At 35.1% G+C, this 22,767-nt stretch overlaps 1 protein-coding gene across 1 annotated transcript; it reads left to right on the top strand.

The window, feature by feature from the left end:
- Positions 1-19,341: 19,341 nt before the first annotated feature.
- On the top strand, positions 19,342-21,667 carry LOC143574221 (uncharacterized). Its single transcript, XM_077058892.1, has 7 exons — positions 19,342-19,527; positions 20,051-20,266; positions 20,375-20,451; positions 20,529-20,608; positions 20,725-20,897; positions 21,299-21,472; positions 21,548-21,667. The coding sequence occupies exons 1-7, from the start codon at positions 19,342-19,344 to the stop codon at positions 21,653-21,655; spliced, it is 1,014 nt and encodes a 337-aa protein (XP_076915007.1). The 3' UTR covers positions 21,656-21,667.
- The last annotated feature ends 1,100 nt before the right edge of the window (positions 21,668-22,767 follow it).

The following is a 22,767-nucleotide window of genomic DNA, read 5'->3' as shown; positions in this document are numbered from 1 at the left end:
GTATCAAAATTATATTTGAATTTCTAAACTAAATACAATTAATAATAATAATATATTAGTCGGTTATTATTAGAGGGTGTGTATATATTTGGGGCTATCCAAATATTAATTAATAATTAAGAAAGTTGAAGGGAGGTCGGAGACGGCTGGTACTTTTGTTTTCTTATATCCTGCTTGATTGTGTTCAAGTTGTTAGCTTTATGGGTTGAATTCGATTCTATGATTATTTAAACCGACTTGGGTAAAAAAGTTTGTTAGATAACTGATTATCGAGACACTTTGTTTTAATAAGTATCAAGCTTCCTGTGAGTACCTTATACAATGTGCAAGTTTTATCTTTCATGATATACCTTAATGAGCATCATTCGGTACTTCAGGTTTTTTTTTCCTTCTTGTTATGATTTATGTTTTAAGTATGATATATAAGTTTTGATGAAAAAAATAGTCTTTTTTTTCGTGTTTGACGGTGGATCAAGGTTAGTTACAGTTTATGGTTTATAAAAGCATCCAGCTTTGGATGTTTGGCACTTTATACTTGCATTCATCTTGTTACAAGTTTTGTCGTGCGTTTACATTCACATGTGTTTATTTCTAATTATTAACAAAATTTAAATTCAGTTACATTTATTTTAAGAGGTACTTTCTTTTTCTTATGTGGATCTCAAACTTTGTTATTGGTTTACTTCTGAAGCATATCTGTTTCGTATAGAGTTTAAGGGTCTAGGTTTTATTTGAAAACAAATATTTCTAGATTAAGTTTTTTATGGATGCTTTCGATGGAGCTGTAGAATCATACTTGTGCTTCCATATGTGATGGATTACCCACCCTATTCGTAAATCATCCTTGGTTGGTTGATCAAAACCTCGAAGAAGATAACAGAGACCATATTGTGTACGCTACACGGGACCCGCTATCTCAATACTGGTGTCGAATTCCTTCATCTCTCGGGAGACGCATCCAAGGGTTTTTTTTTATGGGTGCGTGATTCTCTCCAACCATCCACACAATGACATGTGGTCTCTTTGGAACCCCAAGACTCGTAAGATCATACGTCTCCCTTGCTTGATTTTGAAAAACGAAGATGTTATCCAACAATGTTGTTTGTCCTTGCCTCCCTCTGATCCTGGTTCAGTTTTCATGATAACAACTAAAAAATACACCATTGCTTTTTGTTGGCTAGATAGTAAAAGAAAGAGGTTAAAATGGGTGGTGTAACACCCACAAAATTTTGATCTAAATTTGACAAATTTATAAAGATAAATGACTAAAAATATCTATGAGATAAGTAATAGGAAGAAATGAGAGAAAGAAAAGAAAGAATTATACGTTAAATGAATAAGGAAACTTCATCCCACATGGAAAGTGGGAAGGAATTTAAAGCACTTTATAAGAAAGGAGTTTTCCATGGTAATGTTCTTGTATGGCTAACCACTCTCACTAGTCCTAGCGGAGGGTGCGAAGCACTCGACGCGCACGGACTCGGACACGGACTAGGGCGATGGGCGTAATGTGGCATTTTGATGGCGCACTTTGCACTTCGCATCGCCGCGACCCTTATGCGGAACTATGATCAAGATGTGACAAGCTACCAATGACCAAGAACTGAAAATGAAAATTTAGCACCTTCGCGATACGCGAAGATGCATGAAGTAATCTCACCCGGTGCTGACACGTGGTAGGCCTAGTGGTTAACTCAGCAAGGCTATTAAGCAACTTTACGATACGCGAAGGAATATAATATTAATTGCGGCTACATTTGTTCTTCGCGATACGCGAAGATGCACGAATTTTTGCCTATAAATAGTCGGCCATGGGATAAAGTTCCTATCACATCACCTCACATCTCATATCACACTTTACCTCGGTTTTCGTGCCAAAGTCCCGTCATTCCCGATACGCTCGTTGTCTAGAAGTACGTGCAAGTAGGAGCGCTACCCACGTGAAGCTTAAGCATTTCATAGATAAGCCATCAAGGTAGGGGTTCTGCCCGATTATTTTATTATATGGCTTGACCCTAGTCAGGGGTATAGTCTATACCTTGATTAAATAATAAGTAAAATGTAGCTTTCATAAGATAAGAGTATGAATAAAATATAATTCTTTATTATAAAGATTTATCTTATGGATGAAGAAATGAATATACGTTTCTTCATGATAAAGAAACGTAGTATATAAATGTTTTATAAAATGAAATAAATATCAAGGTAAAGGTTATGCAAATAGACTTAAGGTCTAAAGCTAGATCATAGATCTAGTTATTTATAGAATGTTGTTCTCGTACTATAGGTCCGAGATAAAGATCAGACATCTGTTGGTGAGAAATCTTGAAATCAACAAAAGGTGAATACGTCCAAACCTTTTTATAGTTTTATGACGTGAATACGTTTATGTACTGTATATTTTGAAAATATATTTACTCTTTAAAACTATGGACTGTTATTCATATGTAAAAGAGTTATGGAAATATTTGCATGAGGGTTGGTTCAAATCCTCTAAAACGTTTTGATACAAGGTAGTACGAAACACTCAGGCTAAAATACACATGTGTCTGGATCCTTGCATATATGTACTGTAGTGGGCACACTACAGACATACTGACCATGAGGCAAGTGACTGTCTCTAGGGCGAGTGAAGTTCGATTATGTGGTTTGTGCGTATGTTAGTTCCGATGAGATGGGATTGAGACCCACTGAGTCGTTGAACACTATTGGTGTTGTGTCATTACGAATGGTGAAAATGTTTTATTGAGTCAGCGTATTCACCAACATATAGCTGACGTATTTTCAAACTGTTTTCAGGTAACCAAGAGTAATGTATAGAGAAGAATATGCAAGTGAAGATAGAAGATCACTAGGCATAGAATGTAGCTGGTGGCTCAGCTAATTTTGTATTGAGGCATATATATATTAAACTTGTTTTTTTTAAACAAGTAATTTTGTAAAACAAACAAGGGTATTTAATTCCCTATGTTATGAAAGTAAATATTTTAAAATAACATTTTCCGCCGCAAACTTTGATAAATTGACAAAAGTGGTACCAACTGTGAGTTACACGCCTAGGCCCGAAGACGGGGTGTGACAGGTGGAAATGTCATACGCTAAACAATTGAGGAGCTTTACTGGTGGTAATGATGGTTTCTTATACAATCTAACTTGTTGCAAGGGTAAATTATACGCGCTGAGTAAAGCGCGTAGCCTTCTTTTTGTCATACACGTTGATATTGTGGTTAAGGATACAGAAACTGTGATAAGGCTATTACCATATCTAGAAACCCCGTCAGGTAATTTCATGAATGGTTGTATGAGCGGCATTCCTTTTCTGAAAGGATGTTGTACAGGATTGTTCTACATTGGAGTAGGTCTCACCGAGGTAGGGCATGTGACAAAGAAAACAATTTGTGATGTGTATGTGTTTAAACTGGACATGATTAATGTAAGATGGGAGAAAATCGAAGATCTTAGAGACGCTGCATTCTTTTTGGATATTGCTCATGATTACTCTGTGTTTTACAGCCCTGCAATTGCCTCAAAGTTAGGGGGTTGTGTGCACTTTCTTCACAAATCTGGCAAAGTAATACACTCATACGACTTGAAGAATAAAACCATAGCCTTATCTTCCATGTTGGAACACAGGTATTGATTTTCATTAATGCGCACTAGAAAAAGGGGAAATGTTTTCTAATAGATCATTTGTTATGTAGGTTACAACAAGAAGAGAACAAAGGAAATGAGATGGTGAAGGATGATGTTGAGGTTGATAAAAGGAGTATGGAGTCACGCCTTCTCGACATTCCGTTTGATGTTTTGAAGACGATTATGGAGTTTTGTGTTGGCGTCGAATACCTCAACTTTCGTGCTACATGCAAGCAATGCCAGTTAGCAGCACCTCTGATTCAATGGAGTAAGGGAGCAGGATTGCAGACATATTCATTAGTTTCACCATGGCTGATGGTGTTAGACGAAAAGCGAGGCTTAATCTCTTTAACTGATCCGATGTTTGGTGACAAGTACTTTATTAAGGCACCTCGAGAATTGGTTGGTGATTCCAGAATATATTGTTCCATGTATGGTTGGTTGCTTATACGCAGGCGTGGGGGACCCCTGATGTTTTTTAACCCTTCACAAGTGATGTCCGTGAGCTTCCCTTTGTGCCTTATTTAGACAGCTATTGGTTCTCGGCACCACCTACTTCCTCCGATTGTATGGTTGTTGGATTTACGACACTTACGAAATGGCATGTTTACACCCACTTTGTAGCTAGAGAATCATCTTGGCGTGGATTTCGTCTAAACTTTTGCGGTGATGACTTACGTTCCTTTCATTTGGCAACACGCTATGGCCTAAATCTTTATGCTTTTTATAACAATGGAGGACTTGGGTTTATAGATACAGACAACCAAGATTACACTTGGCAAAAGGGCCCAAGACGTAGTTATGAATCTCCCAAACAGAATTTCCTAATGAAATGTGATCAACATCTTTTACTAGTCATCATGGGCGAGTTCGGAGAGGACATTGAGGCATTCATGATGGATGATTCAAGGCAATGGAAGAAAACTGAGACTTTAGGAAGGCACACGGTTTATATTTGCAGTAACGCATGCCTTTGCACTGAAGCCAAACGCCAGAATTGGCAAACAGGATTTATTTTCCGCGTGTGCATTCTCTGAACAAGAAGATAGTGTTTTATTCTCTTCAAACAAGAAGGTACAACACATCCAATATCCAAGAGAGTTTTGGTGATTTCATGGGAACAGAACATTATCTTGAGCCTCATGTGTGGATCGAACCAAGTTGGTTGTAGGTAGCATTGTTATTATGTTTTATTCGTAACTGCCGGCTAAAATTAATGGAGTTATAAGGTCTAAGATTGTTTATGTATGTTTTGTACTCATGTTTGCAATTTGGGTTTTAGAGTTTGATTTTAGTCGATTTGCATACATCTATGACAAATGGGTTATTTTGGTTTCAAGACAGTTTTGCGCCTTTTGTGTTATCCGGTTATCTTGGTGATTTATAATCTATCACATGCTTGCATTATGTATTCTCCGGGTCTGTTATGTATCTATATGTGTATAGATGCTTTGGTCATTTTTGAGCTTCTGAAATTGATTGTTTTTGTTTTTGCATGCAATGCGTTCTTGAAGTATGCTTTTGAAAGAATTGTTTATGTTAATGCTCTGATTATTTATAATGGTTTTAAAAACTAACGTGGTTAACTTGAACGTATGTTTAAGATATTATTAATTATTTCCATATTGTGTATAAAATAAAACCAATGTTTTAAAAACCAGACGATAACATGTCATTGGACCTATTGTACCGTTCTCAATAACAAGATGATGTCAGGAGTGTGTAATGATACGAACCGACCCTGACCGGAACCATGACGGGTAGGTTTTACGGTATCAATGACAGGATGATGTCAGCTAAAATTAACTGAGTTATAAGGTTTAAAATGCTCTTGTATGTTTTGCACCCATGTTCACTAATTGACTGATTAAACCGATCCGAATTCTTATTCGGATATTCGGAGCGGATCAATCCGAATGTCCGAATAACTAATTTGGATTCGGATCGGATTCAGATATGGAATTTTAAAAAAATCGGATTATTCGGATATCCATTTAATCTAAATAAAAACATGTTTTTAGTGGTATTTCCGGTTTGGTATATTTATTAGACTATTATTTGAAGTTTGTACTTTAAATTTGTGCTCAAGAGTAATTCGTATTTTCTGGTTTGTATGTTTATTGTGATTCTAAACTATTAAATGTTAGGAACAAAAAGTTAGAAACATTTTTTAGGTTTATTTTGGATTATTCGGATTTTATCCAAATCCAATCCGAATTGAATTCGGGTAGATTCGGATCGGAAAGGAGTATTCCTAATTCGGATCGGATTTCGGATAGGGTCCTAAAATTTCAAATCTGAATAACCTGAACCGAATAAACCAAATAATCCGTTATCCGATCCGATGAACACTCTAATAACCACCAATGATGGTTATGTCGGTTATATAACAACCAATGGAAGTTATGGTAGTTAGATAACTACCAATGTTAGTTATATAACCACCACCGTTTTTACCCCTGTAAATAAGAATTCAATTGATCTGTTTTATGCTTTTACAATTTCGCAATTCTCATAAATCATATTGCGCTCTTAAGAAACACTTTATGTTTTATCCGATTGAAGATTTTCATATGGAATAAGTACTTTAATAAAGTGACTATATGACTCCAATGCTATGCGGTCATTACAAAATCGAAGAAATCACATGGTGACTACGTGGCACGCCTCTCTCATATAGTCATATTCACGCCCTTAGGTCGTAAAAAGCATTAAGTTTTTGGCTTTTTTCATCCAACGGAAACAAAATTTTTCATTGCATGCTTAAAATTATACTTGAATGGTAATGCTACACAATTACTGTATCCATGAAAATAATAATAATAAAAATATATTTATAACAGTGTAAAACAAAAAATGTCATTTTCTTTGACTTATAGTAATGGTGTCACCACAACTCGATACTTTCTTCTTTGTCACTTTCTTTGATTTTATATGACGTGTTTCAAAATTTTGATGTGCTTTGATTTTATATAATGACAAAAATACCATTCTATTTAGGGGTGAGCATACACCGGGTAAGACCTGCAAAATCTGAACCGATCAAACCTAGTTATATTAAAACAAGGTCGGTTCCCGGTCCTGAGAATACCATTAACCGGGTCCGGTTCGGATATACGGTGGGTAAGACCCGTTTGCTCACCCCTACCTGTATTAACAACTTTTATGTGAGTTTAACGTGATGGTGCTCACATAAGGATGCTTAACTTGCGTATGTCAAGGGCACAGCAAAGAGAAAAACTGTTGGATTTGATAGAGAGAAAAATGGTTGGAAACGACGAGTGCCGAAAGAACGCGATAACAAAGGTATTGGACACTATGAGAAAGAAAGTATGAAAAGGAAGGAATTAAATGCACACTTTTATAATAAGTTGTTCAAAAACAAAGGAAGAAAAGTGAAAGTGTCAAATGTTACTGATGACACAACTGCTAAGAGGTAACTTAGTTAATGACATACTTGTTCATACATTAAATATTAATTATTCATGTTTTATAAAGTTGTTTGTTTGTAGATTATGTTCTGAACAAGGATGTGGAGAGAGTGTTCATCGGTCGGGTAAAAAAGACAAGATAGAATCTGGTGTGTATTCAGTTTCTTTAGATCACATTTTTTAGTACTATAGTATTTGTTCATGATCATGTAATGTTAATAATTATGTCATTTGGTACAATCAACATGAACCTAAATTTAATAAATATTTAACGCGCTTAATTAAGTACGTGACAGGTGGCAGAGATAATATTGCAACTACTTTTTTTAACAACGTTTGTAACTACCCCCAATATCCGAGTGAGCCTTCCTAAGAAGCGATGTCCTCCTTTCTCTTTTGTAAGATCAAAGCCGCGGAGTAAAAGAAAGTTGGTTAAGAATATGGGAAGACAATGGGGAGGTATGTCAGTTATATTATTAACTGGCCTTAATGTCATATGTTTTTGATCATTTATTGTTATTTCATACACAGGTACATAATCCAGGAACAAATGGAAGTCAACAAAGTCAAACCGCTCGACCGCCACCACTGCATACTCTTGAGCAAATCATAAAATCACATGAACAAAAGGTGTATTTGTTTTCTTTTAATTATATTATTAATTGATGGATTACAAGATGATAATGATGCTGTTTATATGCAGAAATCGATACTTTTTGCTGAATGCGAAAAGGATATTTTGCAGGTACGCAAGAAGTATGACGCGTTAATCCATAACTTGGAGACGAGTTTAACGAATGTAATAAGGATTCATGAAAAGTATCAGAAGCTTGTTAATGCCAACAAACTTCTGTCTAAGATATTGACACAAATGACAGAAGCTGTTTACAAGTGAGCACATTAGGTGTTTAAATATAGTCAACCAAAGTCAACAGTTGTAAGGTTAGTTAGTTTAGTGAAGTGGTTTAGTGTTATTAACAGTTGAGTAGCTCTCTGTGACTATAAGTAGGCATTATGTACTACAAATATAGAGTTATATGCACACAAATTCTATGTATATTCAAGCTTTTTTTTGTTATTGGCGTTAGTTCAATTGGCAAATCCATGAGCGGAGGCTCCTACATCAACTGCTCCTTACCGAAGTTCAATCCTCTTACAGTGGCGTTATCCCTAGTAGGTGGCATACATTTGTGAGAATCGAACTTTGGGATATCCCTTAAAGAAAGTCTTATAGAAAGCTCCTTGGCCACCCAAGCTAGCTCATGATGACATGCATATTTAATTTGTTGACCACTCCTTTTGAAATTATAAATAACCAAAAATACGTTGGGAATTCCTGAGTTGGCCCATGCTTGGTGCGTGAGGGCGGCTAGGATATTAACTTGGCATGCAAGTTAATGATTAAATAATATTAATCAATTTATGGATGATTATTTAGTTTCCTATTTGATACATGTTAGGCAGATGATTATTATGAAATTAATTAATTAAAATCTCGGTTACGGTAAAATGTGTTATGTTAGCTATAAGACTACACGTAGTGGCAATATAGACAGCGCTAATATAGACAGCGCTAAAGATTCTGAGGTGGCAGCCTATTTCTCGTTATAGCCTAGTACGCCTCATACAATTGAAGCACCATATATGTTTTTCGTTAAGCCGACAACGGCGTTATGTGTAGGCTCCTTTTGGAAAGACAATAAATAAATAAATTAAATTACAATCCGTTGAAGATTTAAATTGCAATACATTGGAGTTCTTTTTGAAAATACAAAGAAAAAGAAATCTGTTAAAAGACTTTATTATGTAAACTAAAATAAAATAAAAAATTTAATTTCCATTTTTATACTAGATAAACCAACAATTTAAATCATTTTCATCACCCAAAAAAAACACCCAACTATATATTGGTGGCACCCGGCTAAAACATGTTCGCCTGATCAGTTGAGATAAAGCAAAGGCTAAAGTCCGATCCTCATCATCTTCCTTGACTATAATGAAGCTCAAGATAGTATCTCACATGGAAAGCTTGTATTCTAAAATTGATCATTTACTCGGGTTTAGATGGGAATAACAAAAAGATATCGATTTTGCTTTTTTTTTTTGAAAAAAAAGACTTGTCTCATTTATCACCCGAAGATCGTACTATATTCAAGCAAAGGAAGAATGAAACTCGTGCCAATGAGTAGTCATTTTTTTCCTTTAATATCTTATAGTGTGTGTGCGCGCGTGTATATATATATATGTATTAATTTATTTCAAGTAGCCTTTGTATTCTACTAATAAAATAAAGAAGTGATTGAACAATAAATGCAATTAGTTAAAACTACTACACTTGATTTAAAATGAGTTTTAGTAATTTATATTTGTCTACATGACACTTAGATGGTATTTTAACAAAACAATTTGTTAAAACCACTACACATAGTCTAACAATAAGATGTGTTATGTTAACTATAAGTATTGTGTTAAGGTAGAGACAAATTGTATCAAGTTTTTGAGTTCAGATTATTTAAAACCAATAACCCTAATTTAAATAATAAAATAAAACCACACAATAAAATACTTGAATATTACGATAAATAAAATTTACAAACACTCATGAATAAAAAAAGTTTTTTTATAAATTATTTGTAACTAACCATTTTTGTTTAACCAGTAGTCTGTTTTATATAGTTTTCACATAAAAACTTATTCACAAAATAGTACAATTATTTAATAAATAATTGTAATAATCGTCGTACTCCTCCTCGTCGTCACCAATTACGCGATAGTTCCATAGATGTTCTAATAAGTTTGCTCGAAGATTAACATGTGTGTACTCAAATTTACGAGATGACAACCTTGTTTCAATAAAATAATCTTTCATGTCTTTCAATAGAATAATCTTTCATCAGCCGACTATGAGCCTCCACACGATCCTGTTCTAGTGGTGGTTGTCACGAAGTGGTTCCGATCGTGATGTTTGGCCGTGCTCGATTAAAAGTTTTGTCCCCATTCAAACAACTTAAATTATCGCTGCCTCATCCATCCAAGAAGATAAATCGCTTGGTTGTTGATCCATTTTTTTTTTCATAAAACATAGAATTATAAGAAAGTATGGTTGAAAAGATATATAAATGTTTATATAGATAGACAAACTTTATTTATTGTAGTGAATTAACCCTTGAATTCTCCCTAAAATTTCTCCCAACACACATAAAATATCAATTTCATATAAGTCTTTTCGCCGCTATATATATGGGCTTGGGGAAAAAAGCTTTAACTCCCAAATTTCAAATTTCAATAGAGTCACATCATCACCACAGCACCACTTTAGCGGCTTAATTCTTATCGCTACGTCTAGTAACAAATAGAGTCAAATAACGAGTCTTTTTCGATCTTTAGGGTTTGGAACGGGAGTTACAGCCAGCGGTGAGGTAAAAATCGCAGTTATTTTCCTTGCTGTTATCATCGATGGTTGTATCTAATTATCATGAAAAAAATCTATTATAATTTGTAGACTATCATCCAAGCCAAGGAACACAGATATTAAACAAGTTTTGATAAAAACAGTGTACGTCTTTTTTGTGTTTGGCAGTCGATCGAACATCAAGGATTAATGTTAGCAGTTTCTAGTTTAAAGAGTACATGCATGCATATATGGTTTGTAAATAGAAACTGAATGCCTGTCATGTATATACATACATACATACATGTATACTTGCTTAGCTTTGTTATTGGTTTTGATTTTATTTGACAACAAAGATTGTTGCATTATTCATCAACTTTGAACTTTTATGGACATTTGCAGATGGAGCTGCAGAAGCATGTTTGTGCGTCCATATGTGATGGATTACCCACCCCATCAGCAAACCATCCTTGGTTGGTTGATTGGGACCTAGAAGACGACGACAACCGAGACCATATTATCTACACCATGCGTGACCCACCTTCTCAATACAGGTGACGAATTCCTACGCTTCTTGGGAGGCGTGTCCAAGGATGCTTCTATGGCTGGGTGGTTCTCTCCAACCATCCGCATAATGACATGTGGTCTCTTTGGAACCCAGTGACTTCTAAGATCATACGTCTCCCCCGTTTGATTAGGAATAATGGAGACGGAGGTTCAAATTTTACCCAATGGTGTTGTTTGTCGTCCCCTCCCGGTGATCATGGTTCAATTTTCATGTTACCAACTATAAAATATACCATTGTTTTTTGCCGGTTGGACTATATACAAGAAAGAGGTTGAAATGGGTGGAAAAGTCATACGCTAAACAAATGAGGAGCATAGTCGGTTGTGATCGTTTCTTATGGAGCGTAACCTGTTGCAATGGTAAAGTATATGCCTTGAGTAGTGGGAGTGGTCGATATCGGGTCATACACATTGATATTGTAGTTAAGGGTAGAAAAATTGCGATAAGTCTCTCGCCATATTCTAAGTTCCCATTATCTCCTAGTATTTGTTGTCAGTTTGCCACTCCTCTTCTTAAAGGCTGTTGTAAAGAGTTGTTCTTCATTGAATTAGGTCATAATTACGTGACAAAACAAACATTTCATTGCATGCGTGTGTTTAAATTGCACACAACTAATATAAGATGGGAAGTAATTGATGATCTTAAGGACCCTACATTATTCGTGGATCTTGCTCATGATTACTCTGTGTTTTGTAGCCCTTCCGAGGTAGGGGGTTTTGTATACCTTCTTGACAGACACGGCATTGTAATACACTCATACGACTTCAAGAATAGAACCGTAGCCTTATCATTCATGTCGGAGCACAGGTATTGTTTTTATTTGCTCTAGAAAAGGGGGAATGTTATATTTTCTTAAAGATAAATCATTTGTTATGCAGGTTACATGGAGAAATCAAGTCTCAAGAAGAAAATGAGATGGTGGTAAGGGATGTCGAGGTTTATAGTAATAGCACGAAGATTGACAATGTTGAGGAGAATATTGAGTCACATGTTCTCAACATTCCGCTTGATGTTTTGAAGACGATTATGAAGTTTTGTGTTGGCGTCGAGTACCTCAACTTTCGTGCTACATGCAAGCAATGCCATTTAGCCGCACCTATGATCCAATGGAGTAAGGGAGGGAGATTGCAGTCATATTCTGTAGTTTTACCATGGCTGATGGTGGTACACAAAGGTCAAGACGTTATATCTTTTACTGACCCGATGTTTGGTGACAAATACTTTATAAAGACACCTCAAGAATTGATTGGTGATTTGGAAATACATTGTTCTGTGGGTGGTTGGCTGCTTGTACGTAGGATCCCGGGACCCCTAATGTTCTTTAACCCCTTTACAGGTGATATCCGTGAGCTTCCAATGGTGCCTTATTTACAAAGCTATTGTTTCTCGGCACCACCTACTTCCTCAGATTGTATGGTTGTTGGATTTACAGCACTTGGCAAATGCCATATGCACATCCACTTTGTAGCTCAAGAATCATCTTGGTTTGAATTCCATCTAAACTTTTGTGGTGTTGATTCAGAGTCCTTTCGTTTTGCAACACACTATGTCCAAAATCTTTATGCAGTGTATAACAATGGAGGGCTTGGTTTCATAGATGCAGACAACCAAGATTACAGTTGGCTGAATGGCCCAAGAAATAGTTGCGTCTCTCCCAAAGAAAACTTTCTAATGAAATGTGATAAAAACCTGTTGCTAGTCATTGTAGGTTTGTTTGGAGAGTCCGTTGAGGTATTCAAGATGAATGTTTCAACACAATGGGAGAAAATAGAGACTTTAGGAATGCACGCAATTTATATTGGTGGTAAGACGTGTCTTTGCATCGAAACCAAAACACCAGCAGCGGCGAACAAGATTTACTTTCCGTGTGTGCATCCTGAAAGTAGGAAGATAGTGTTCTATTCTCTTGAAACAAGAAGGTATCACACATCCAATACGGAAGAAGGCTTTTGGCATTTAATGGGAACAGAACATTATTTCGACCCTCATGTGTGGATCGAACCAAGTTGGTCGTAGGTAGGTTCGTTTTTATGTTTTATTACAGCCTTTTTTTTTAAATATTGAATATGATATTCGCAACTGTTGGCTTACATCAATAAACAAAAATGTTTTATGCACCTTAATTTCACATCCATGTTTGTGTTATGCATCTACAATGATGCTGCTTGTTGTATTCAATCGCTTGACCATGGTCCAGCTTCAAATTCGGATACACTCTCTAGATCTTTAAGAAGCTCTCCACTCCATGATATTCTCACCGAGATCCAAAAGGTTCTTTTTTGTTATGTTTCACATTCTGTTTTCTAAATGCATATTCTTAGTGTGATCAAATTATTTTTGCAGTGTTGTGATCACCCGTTTCTTGCGGACCCCACTTCACGTAATTCTTCAAAAGAAGCTTCTTCTGTTGGTCCATTGGATGCTGAAATCAATGTCAGTGGCAAACTACAAGTTCTTCACAAGCTGCTGTTAGAGATTAAACGATGCGGTTTGAGAGCACTTGTTCTGTTTCATGTAGCTATATTTTTCAATTTTAGTTAAATGCACACTCTACCTTAATTCAGAAAAGATATCAACCGGGCATATTTTAGATGATGTTGTTCATCAAAGATTTGTGAGAATTCGTATGTATATATCCCCGGGAGGATTCTTACTAGTTCTTCTCTCGTAAAGAGAAAAGAATTATTAGAAATGTTCAACAACGCCGACAGTGAACGGTCCGTTTGCTTATGTGATTACCATGCTTGTTATTCAAGCATTAGGCTTTCACAGTTTCAGTCTAGACATGGTGATATTATTTAACAGCGACCGTAACCCGTCAAATGACATAAAAGCCCTCAAGAGGATCACCATTGATTCGCATCGTGAGCGGTTAAATATTTTGCGTTGTATTCACCATTCATGGTTGAAGAGAAAGCACTGATTTTGTCAAAGCAAGGTACACTTGTTGACAGTTATGTTAGTTGATGTTAGGATGGGGTGTGTCTTACTTATTCAGTAAGCTCCAAAGCTGCACCGCCACCAGACCTCAGTCGTTTATAGACGAATTGGTTCATGAGATCATTTGGATTCAGATATTCGGAATTTTTTTTACCACCCCTAATAGTTTTGGCATTTATAACCACCAATGGTTGTTATGTTGGTTACATAACCACCAATGGAAGTTATGATAGTTATATAACTACCAAATGTAGTTATATAACCACCACCGTTTTTACCCCTATATATAAGAATTCGATTGATTCGTTTTATGCTTTTACTACTTCGTCATTCTCATAAATCACATTGCGTTCTTAAGAAACATTTTATGCCTTATCCGAATAAATACTTTAACAAAGTGACTACATGATTCATAAGGCTATGTTGTCATTACGTAATCGAAGAAACCACATGGTGACTACGTGACACGCCCTGTCATGCTCACGCCCTTAGGTTGTAAGTCTTTCATTCTTCATTTAAGCAAAACTGCAAAAAGTATTTAAGTTTTTGGCTTTTTTCATCTAACAAAATTTGTCATTGCATACTTAAATTTATAATTGAATGATAATGCATATGGAATGCTACACAATTACTAACGTTAATTAATAAAAGGAGATACACAATTACTGTATCCATGAAATAATAATAATAATAATAATAATAATAATAATAATAATAATAATAATAATAATAATATTTATAACAGTGAAAAACAAAAATCGTCATTTTCTTGATATTTAAGACTTATAATAATGGTGCCACCACAATTACTGAAAACAGTATCTGGAACACACAGAACCATAAAGCTGTAATAGCACCAAAATGGCAACATTCAATCCCTTAATTAATAATACTGATATTATAAGAATCAAAGTTAAAGACCCAAAACTGAAAACAATTTATTTCAAGCATCATTTGGATTAATATCAACTCAGTGGTTGTTTCTTGCTGTAATACTTTCTTCTTTCTCACTTTCTTTGATTTATATGATGTGTTTCAAAATTCCCATGTGCTTTGATTTTATATAATGACAAAAATACCCCTCTATTTAGGGGTGAAGAACCAGGCAACACCCGCGAGACCCGAACCGATCACACCCAGTTGTTTTACAAACAACTTTTATGTGAGTTTGTGTAGGTTGAAGAAGACTGGATAGCAAATGACCAAAATACCCCTGAAGATGAATGCAGACAAGTTGTACATAAGTATGTCAAGGGCACAGCAGAGAGGAAAACTGATGGCTTTGATAGAGAGGAAAAAAAGTTGGAAACGATCCGTGCCGAAAGAACGCGATGCTACCGATATCAAGAATCATGAGAAAGAAAGTACGAAACGAAAGAAATTAAATGCACATTTTTATAAAAAGTTGTTTAAAAATAATGAAAGAAAAGTGAAAGTGTCAAATGATATTGATGGCACACCTGCTAAGAGGTAATTTAGTTAATCACATATTTGATCATACAATTAATCTTTAATTATTCGTGTTTTAAAAAGTTGTTTGTTTGTAGATTTTGTTCTGGACAAGGATGTGGAGAGAGCGTTGATCAGCAGTCTGGTAAAAAGGACAAGATCGAATCGGGTGTGTATTCGGTTTTTCTAGATCACATATTTTTTGGTATAGTCATTGTTTCATGATACAATGTTTATAATTATGTCATTTGGTACCACCATCATGACCCCAAATTTACTAAATATTTTCGCGGTTAATTAAGTACGTGACAAGTGGCAGCGATAGAATAATGCAACTACTTTTTTTTTCTTTCTTTTTAACAGCGCTTGTAAATACCCCCAATACTCGAGTTAGCCTTCCTGATAAGGGGCGTCCTACTTTCTCTTTTGTAAGATCAAAGCCGAGGAGTAAAAGAAAGTTGGTTAAGAGTAAGGGAAGAAAATGGGGAGGTATGGCAGTTATATTATTAACTAACCTTAATGTCATATGTTTGATCATTTTTTGTTATTTCATACAGAGGCACATAATCCAGGAACAAATGGAAGTCAACAAAGTCAAACCGCTCGACCACCACCACCGCATGCTCTTGAGCAAATCAGAAAATCACATGAACAAAAGGTATTTGTTTTCTTTTAAATTATTAGTTGATGGATTATAAGATGATAATGATGTTGTTTATATGCAGAAATCGATGCTTCTTGCTGAATGCGAAAAGGAGATTTTGGAGGTGCGCAAGAAGTATGGCGCGTTAATCCATGACTTGGAGACGAGTTTAACAAATGAAATTAAGATTCATGAAGAGTATCATAAGCTTGTTAATGCCAATAAACTTATAGCTGAGATATTGGCACAAGTGACAAAACTTGCTTCCAAATGACTACATTAGATGTTTAGATATAGTCAACCAAAGTCAACAGTTGTAAGGTGACTTAGTTTTGTGAGGTGACTTAGTGTTGTTAGCAGTTATGTAGCTCTTTGTGACTATAGATAGGCATTATGTACTCATCTATATTCATTCATAAATATATAAGTATGGAAACAAATTTTATTTATATTAAAGTTTTTTATTGGTGTTAGTCCGACTGATAGGTCCTTAAAAAGTGTTATCCCTAATAAGTGACATACACTTGTGAGAACTGAACCTGAAACCTATTCATGAGGAAACTTTTATGTAAAATTCGTGATGGCGTGCGTATTTTGTTAACTACTTTTGAAACTATAAACAACCCAAATCATTCAGAAATACATACACACTTTATTTAAATAGTACAAAAGTGTGAGAAAAAAATGTATGCTTACTTTTATAGCTTACCGAATATATAAATAATTTTATATTTTTGATTGTCTCAACACACATATAATAACTTGTTCAAATAAATATTATATGATAAAATCCATCATTTTGTTAAACGTATTAAAAAAAACGTTATTAAAGTGCTATTAAAGTTTTAATAACAAATACTAATTAGTATAAGGTCAAATAAAAAAACCAATATAAAACCAATATATACTTTCTGTTTTTTCTCATAAAAGTTGGTCAACAATTTTGTACACGTTAAACTGTTAAAGTCTCTCCATATGTTAAATTTAAACAAAATTGTGATGTAAGTTATGAAAAGATTGTCAATACTGATTTTTTTTCTTTTTGGCTTACTTGCTATTTTTTCTCTTTTGATGGCATATATATATTTTTGTTCCACAAGAAAAAAGAAAAGATGTGGATATTTAATAGTATTAAATAACATGAAATAGCAAATGAAAAACCTGTATGTGTTTTACTTTTTTGTTTGTTTGTTAAGAATTGAATGGACTTTAAATAATCAAAACCAATATCAAGTGAGATCTTTTGTTTCTTATAATTTGTTACAAACGTATAACTATTACTAGAAAGGATTATTAAAATAAAATAAAATAACTTAACTACGTCACAAAATCTTAAAATACTAATAAAAGAAAATGTTGAATCTTAGGTGTCAAGCCTACATTCATTTAATTCCTAACCTTCAATCTCATTCATTCTAGCTATTTATGAGTCATGGGTCAAAACTATTTTGTTAAATGGGTTATAACATAGTGTGGATTATATTCATTATTGAATCAAATGTCATTTTCATACCTAAGGTTTGACCACTACACAATTTTAATACATTTTTTTTTAATTTCTTGCAATTCAACACATGGTGTTTCCAAAATAATGCTATTTTAGTACTTTTCATGAATCATATTTGTTTTTTCCATTAAGTCTACATTAAATTAATTCACAAGTATTTTGAGAATCACAACTGAAATAACAGACTTTATTTATATTTATCATTTGACAAAACCCGTATAATACACGGGTTCAAAAGCTAGTATAATATATAATCTATGTATCTCTTTTTGACAAAGTATATTTTTTATGTGTGCCACATAAGCAAAAATACAAGCTTTCATAAGTTACGTCACAAGTTTTTTCAAATTTAACATTTGAAGGTACTTTAATGTGTAAAAAGTTGTGAGACGTTTACCTGAAAAAAAAAACAGAAAATATATTGGTTTTTCGTAGTATTTGCCCTTAATATAATTATTTAGAAAAAGTGATTAGAACGCTATTGCGAACCCGCATAAACCCGAACACTTTTATGTATTCCACCAAACTTGCTAAATGTATCGAGACACCTCTAAACACCAATCATTCTCTTCTATAAGCCCCAAACCGTGGCCAAGCACAACGCATTTTAGGCTTTTGCCTTTTTCTTTTGGAACATAAAGCATATCAGCCTCCACATTGTTTGAGACGATCCGTAAGAAACAACACTGCGCAAAACACCGAATTATCGGGGATATTTCTAACCGCCAAAGAGATCCGCATCGGAATAATAAACAGTAATGTAATAACATTAAATTTGAACTAAAATAACAAACCAATTGAGATCCTGATAACTAGGTTATAATTTTTTTATAACTAACTTAACCGTCGTTAAACCAACGTTTATAACTTTTTTTTCATTTTCTTATAACCGGAGGTGCACAAACTGGTTTAAAACTCAAAGCCGGTTTGGGTTAAAATCGGTTCGGTTTGGTCAACAAAAGTCAAAACCAGTTTATGATCGGTTTTGGTTCGGGTTGAAACCGGTTTCTTGCAATGTTATGATCGGTTTCGGTTCGGGTTTTGATCGATTTCGGTTCGGATTTTGCCCGGTTTTTGCCCGGTTTTGGCCGGTTTCGGTTCGGTTAACCGGTGTGAAACCGGTTTCGATGGAGAAAATTACAAACCGGTTCCAAACCTACGGTTTTAATCTGTTCTAAACCTGTTTCTACATAATCGGTTTCAAACCGGTTCGGTTTCGGTTCAGTTTTCGGGTCGGTTCGGTTAACCGGTTTGTTTGCCCACCTCTACTTATAACTAATGCATAAACTGTATTTCTAAAATTTTATAATTAATAGCATATAAATTTCTAAAAAATATAATTATTTTGAAAAAAAAAAACAAAACCGCCTCTCATCAGAGTGAGTGGTGCTGTGGCCACATTTACTTGGGTGTAATCGAGCCGCCCTCGAGCCTAGCTTGAGCTAGGCTGTGAGTTATTTTTTTAAGCTCAGACTCGATTCGTTTATTATTTATTAATTAATACATATATCTTTTTAGTTATATTTATATATTTTGAGAAAAACCTTAAACGAATTTAACCGCAACTCCAGCTCATGCATTGATGAGCCAAAGCTCGGCTGAGCAATGTAAAACTAATACATATAAGTCCAAAAACGGTAAAACTTAAAAATAAACAAGGCTCAAATTCGGATATATAAAGAGCTAAGGCTCGGTTTGAGCTCGAAAATGCTCGACTCATTTTGAGCTTTTTATCAATTCGAGCTTGAATGGTTCGAGTAGGGTTTCCTAATTGATAAAATGGGGCATCAAGAATTTGATCCTCCATGGTTGAAACCAATGTTAAAAGCTGAATACTTTGTTACTTTTCATCTCCTTCAAGATTCCAACAAAAATGAATGCAATATGTTTTGTTTGGATTGCTACACTAGCAATGCTCTGTGTTCCTGTTGTTTAACCCACCACAAAGATCATCGTGTTGTTCGGGTAAAACTTATGCCCACCATGTTCGATGAAATGCTTCACTCATTTCCGTTGCGTGGATTTAGTTACGTCTGTAAACGAGCGCAACGGACACGAACATATAATAAAAAAAATGTTGTTCGTGTTTGGTCATTAAGAAAATGGGTGTGTTCGTGTCTGTTCATGACTAAACGAACAGTTCAGAAGATAAACAAACACGAACGAACATAAACAAAGAAATTTAAACGAACATGATTGAACAATTTAAATGAGCCCCTTTATGTTTATATTTATATAAATATAACAACTTACAAATTTATTAAAATCTAAACGAGCAAACATAAACGAAAGAACATAAAGAACGAACATAAACAAACGTTCACCAAGATAAATGAACGAACAAAACTAGTGTTCATGTTTGTTCATTAAGTAAATAATCAAACATAAACGAACTTCCTGCCAAAAAGTTCATGAACGTTTGGTTTGTTTACAGGCCTAGATTCAGCTACTTAAAGTAATGTTATCTTAACTTGTTGTGATTGATTAGATTCGGCGATGTTCCTACCAAAACGTGGTTAGGGTGAGTGAGATTGAAAGATATTTGGACATTACATGTGTGCAAACAAACATTATCAATAGTGCAAAGATATTGTTCTTGAACGAAAGGCCACAGCGTAGACCCCGCAAAGGAGTTGCGAACCATTGTGAGATTTGTGGGCAGGGGCGTGTTCATGCCTTTCGGTTTTGTTCACTTGGTTACATGGTATATAACTTACTCCCCTTTTTGCATATTTTCATACATTTGGTCAGTTTACTACATTGAGTTTTAAAGGTGTTACAAGTTACTGATTTATGGTTGTTTTATGCTTAGCTCGGTGGTATGAAACATGGTCAGGATGGTTATGAGCCTGACTATCCGCTTATTCCTAAGAAAGCGCAAAAACGGAGGTGAATTAGTTCATGGGATTAATTCTGCATACATTAATCTTTGATTATTTATTATTTATAAACTTGTTTGTTTGCAGATTATGTTATGGACATGAATTTGGAGATGGTGTTCATCAGTCAGACTACAAAAGACGAGATCCAGTCTGGTGTGCACTCTGTTTCTTTATATCTACATTAAATCAGTGTTTGTTCATTATGTTTCTAATTGATGTCATTTAGGACCAACATCATTGACAAGTATTTACTGATAGCTTTTAGTAACATACCCGACAGGTAGCGGTGAGAGCGAGTTCATCACCCCTGATCTTGAGGAATATTGGGTCCCGGTTCATCTTTCTTCTATGCAAATTAAACAATACTGCTCAATTTTAGCTTCAAATTCGGAGGCACTCAATTCGTTATCAAGAAAATCTTCACTCAGTAGTGTTATCACACAGATCCAAAAGGTTCTTTTTGTGGTTTTATTTTATATATTCTGTTTATATATAAACAGAATATATAATGGTATTTCCCTTACATATTTTATTATTATTATTATTAGCTTTTATATTGCGGTTAAACTGTGACCTTTTTATTAATATTATTATAATTAGTAGTAGTTTTTTATATAACTGTTAAACTTTGATTTCCTTTTTTTGCTTCATACACATGTTCTTAGAGCCGAGGGTCTCTCTGGAAGCCACCTCTTTATTCCTTTGGATAGAGGTACGGTGTGCCTACATCCCACCCTCCCCAGACCCTACCTATAGCTCTGCTGTCGGTGGGATTTTACTGGGTATGATTGATTGATTGATTTTATATATTCTGTTTGGTAAATGCTTCTTAATCTTAATAGTTATTTTTGCAGTGTTGTGATCACCCATATCTTGTGGACCCTACTTTGCGTAACTCTCCGAAAGATGCTTCTTTGATTGATGATCCATTGGCTGCTGAAATCAATGTCAGTGGAAAACTGCATGTTTTTGACAAGCTCCTATTAGAGATTAAACGATGCGGTTTGAGAGCACTCGTTCTGTTTCATGTAACTAGATTCTTGAATTTATTTTAGCTTCTTTACATTTTGTTTATTTAAAGAATTGTTTTTGTTGATTGACAGTCGGCGACTAATTCAGGGAAGATATCAACCAGACATATTTTGGATGACCTTGTTCATCAGAGATTTGGGCGGAATTCGTATGTATGTATCCCCGGGAAGAAAAAGTAATCATTAGAAATGTTCAACAAAGCAAGAGTGAAAGGTTCGTATGCTTATGTGATTATCGTGCTTGCTGTTCAAGCATTAGGCTTTCTCGTGTGGATGTTGTCGTGTTATTCAACAGTGGCCGCAACCCGTTATATGACATAAACGCCCTCCAAAGGATCACCATCGATTCACATTGTAGGCGGCTACATGTTCTCAGGTTGTATTCAGCATTCACGGTTGAAGAGAAAGCACTGGTTCTTTCAAAACAAGGTACCCCTCTTGACAGTTGTATTAGTTGGAGAGTTTGCCACCAGTTGTTAGGATGGGGCGCGTCCTACTTATTTAGTAAGCTCCAAAGCTGCACTGACTCCGGACCTCAGTCGTTTATTGACGATTTGGTTCATGAGTTGTCATCCCTGTTGATGAACACGAGTGTGGAAGCGGGTCCCAAAGACCGCTTAATCATATCAAATGCGTCAATGCAAAAAGGAACTTACTCTGAGTGTATAAAGTTATTTGGTGAAACTGAGACCCACACAAAAGAAAGTGCTTAATTCTATTGATGAGTACTTGTTCAATAACAAACACTATGTATTTTGGAATAATTTGGTCAAAGAAAGTCAACCTGGACAGGAAAAACCTTGTAGCAGTTTGTCTCAGAGTGTTCCAAAGCCAACCCCAAACTAGCTTGAAAATGAAAATGAAAATGCAGTAAGATCAAAGCCGAGGAGTAAAAGAAAGTTGGTTAATAATGTGGGAAGAAAATGGGGAGGTATGGCAGTTATATTATCAACTAACCTTAATGCCCATATGTTTGATCAGTTTACTGTTATTTCATACAGGGGCATGTTTGACTGCTACACCTTCAATTGCTTGGAATCCAGGAACAAATGGAGGTCAACAAAGTCAAACCGATCAACCGCCACTGCATACTCTTGAAGCCGAAACTCAAAGAATCCAAAAGAAGCGAGAGCAAATCGCGAAATCACATGAAGAAAAGGTTTTTGTTTTCTTTTAGCTTTATTATTATTAACTGATGGAATATAAGATGATATAATGATGCTGTCTATATGCAGGAATCGATGCTTCTTGCTGAATGCGAAAAGGAGATTTTAGAGATCCGAAAGAAGTAC

The sequence above is a fragment of the Bidens hawaiensis genome, unplaced genomic scaffold (assembly GCF_021521415.1).
Source record: "Bidens hawaiensis isolate Kalapana, Puna unplaced genomic scaffold, B.hawaiensis_p1.1 tig00026862_1, whole genome shotgun sequence".
In the NCBI taxonomy this organism is placed as follows: domain Eukaryota; kingdom Viridiplantae; phylum Streptophyta; class Magnoliopsida; order Asterales; family Asteraceae; genus Bidens; species Bidens hawaiensis.
Note: the sequence above shows the minus strand (reverse complement) of the source record. Positions and strands in the feature narration are given on the sequence as shown.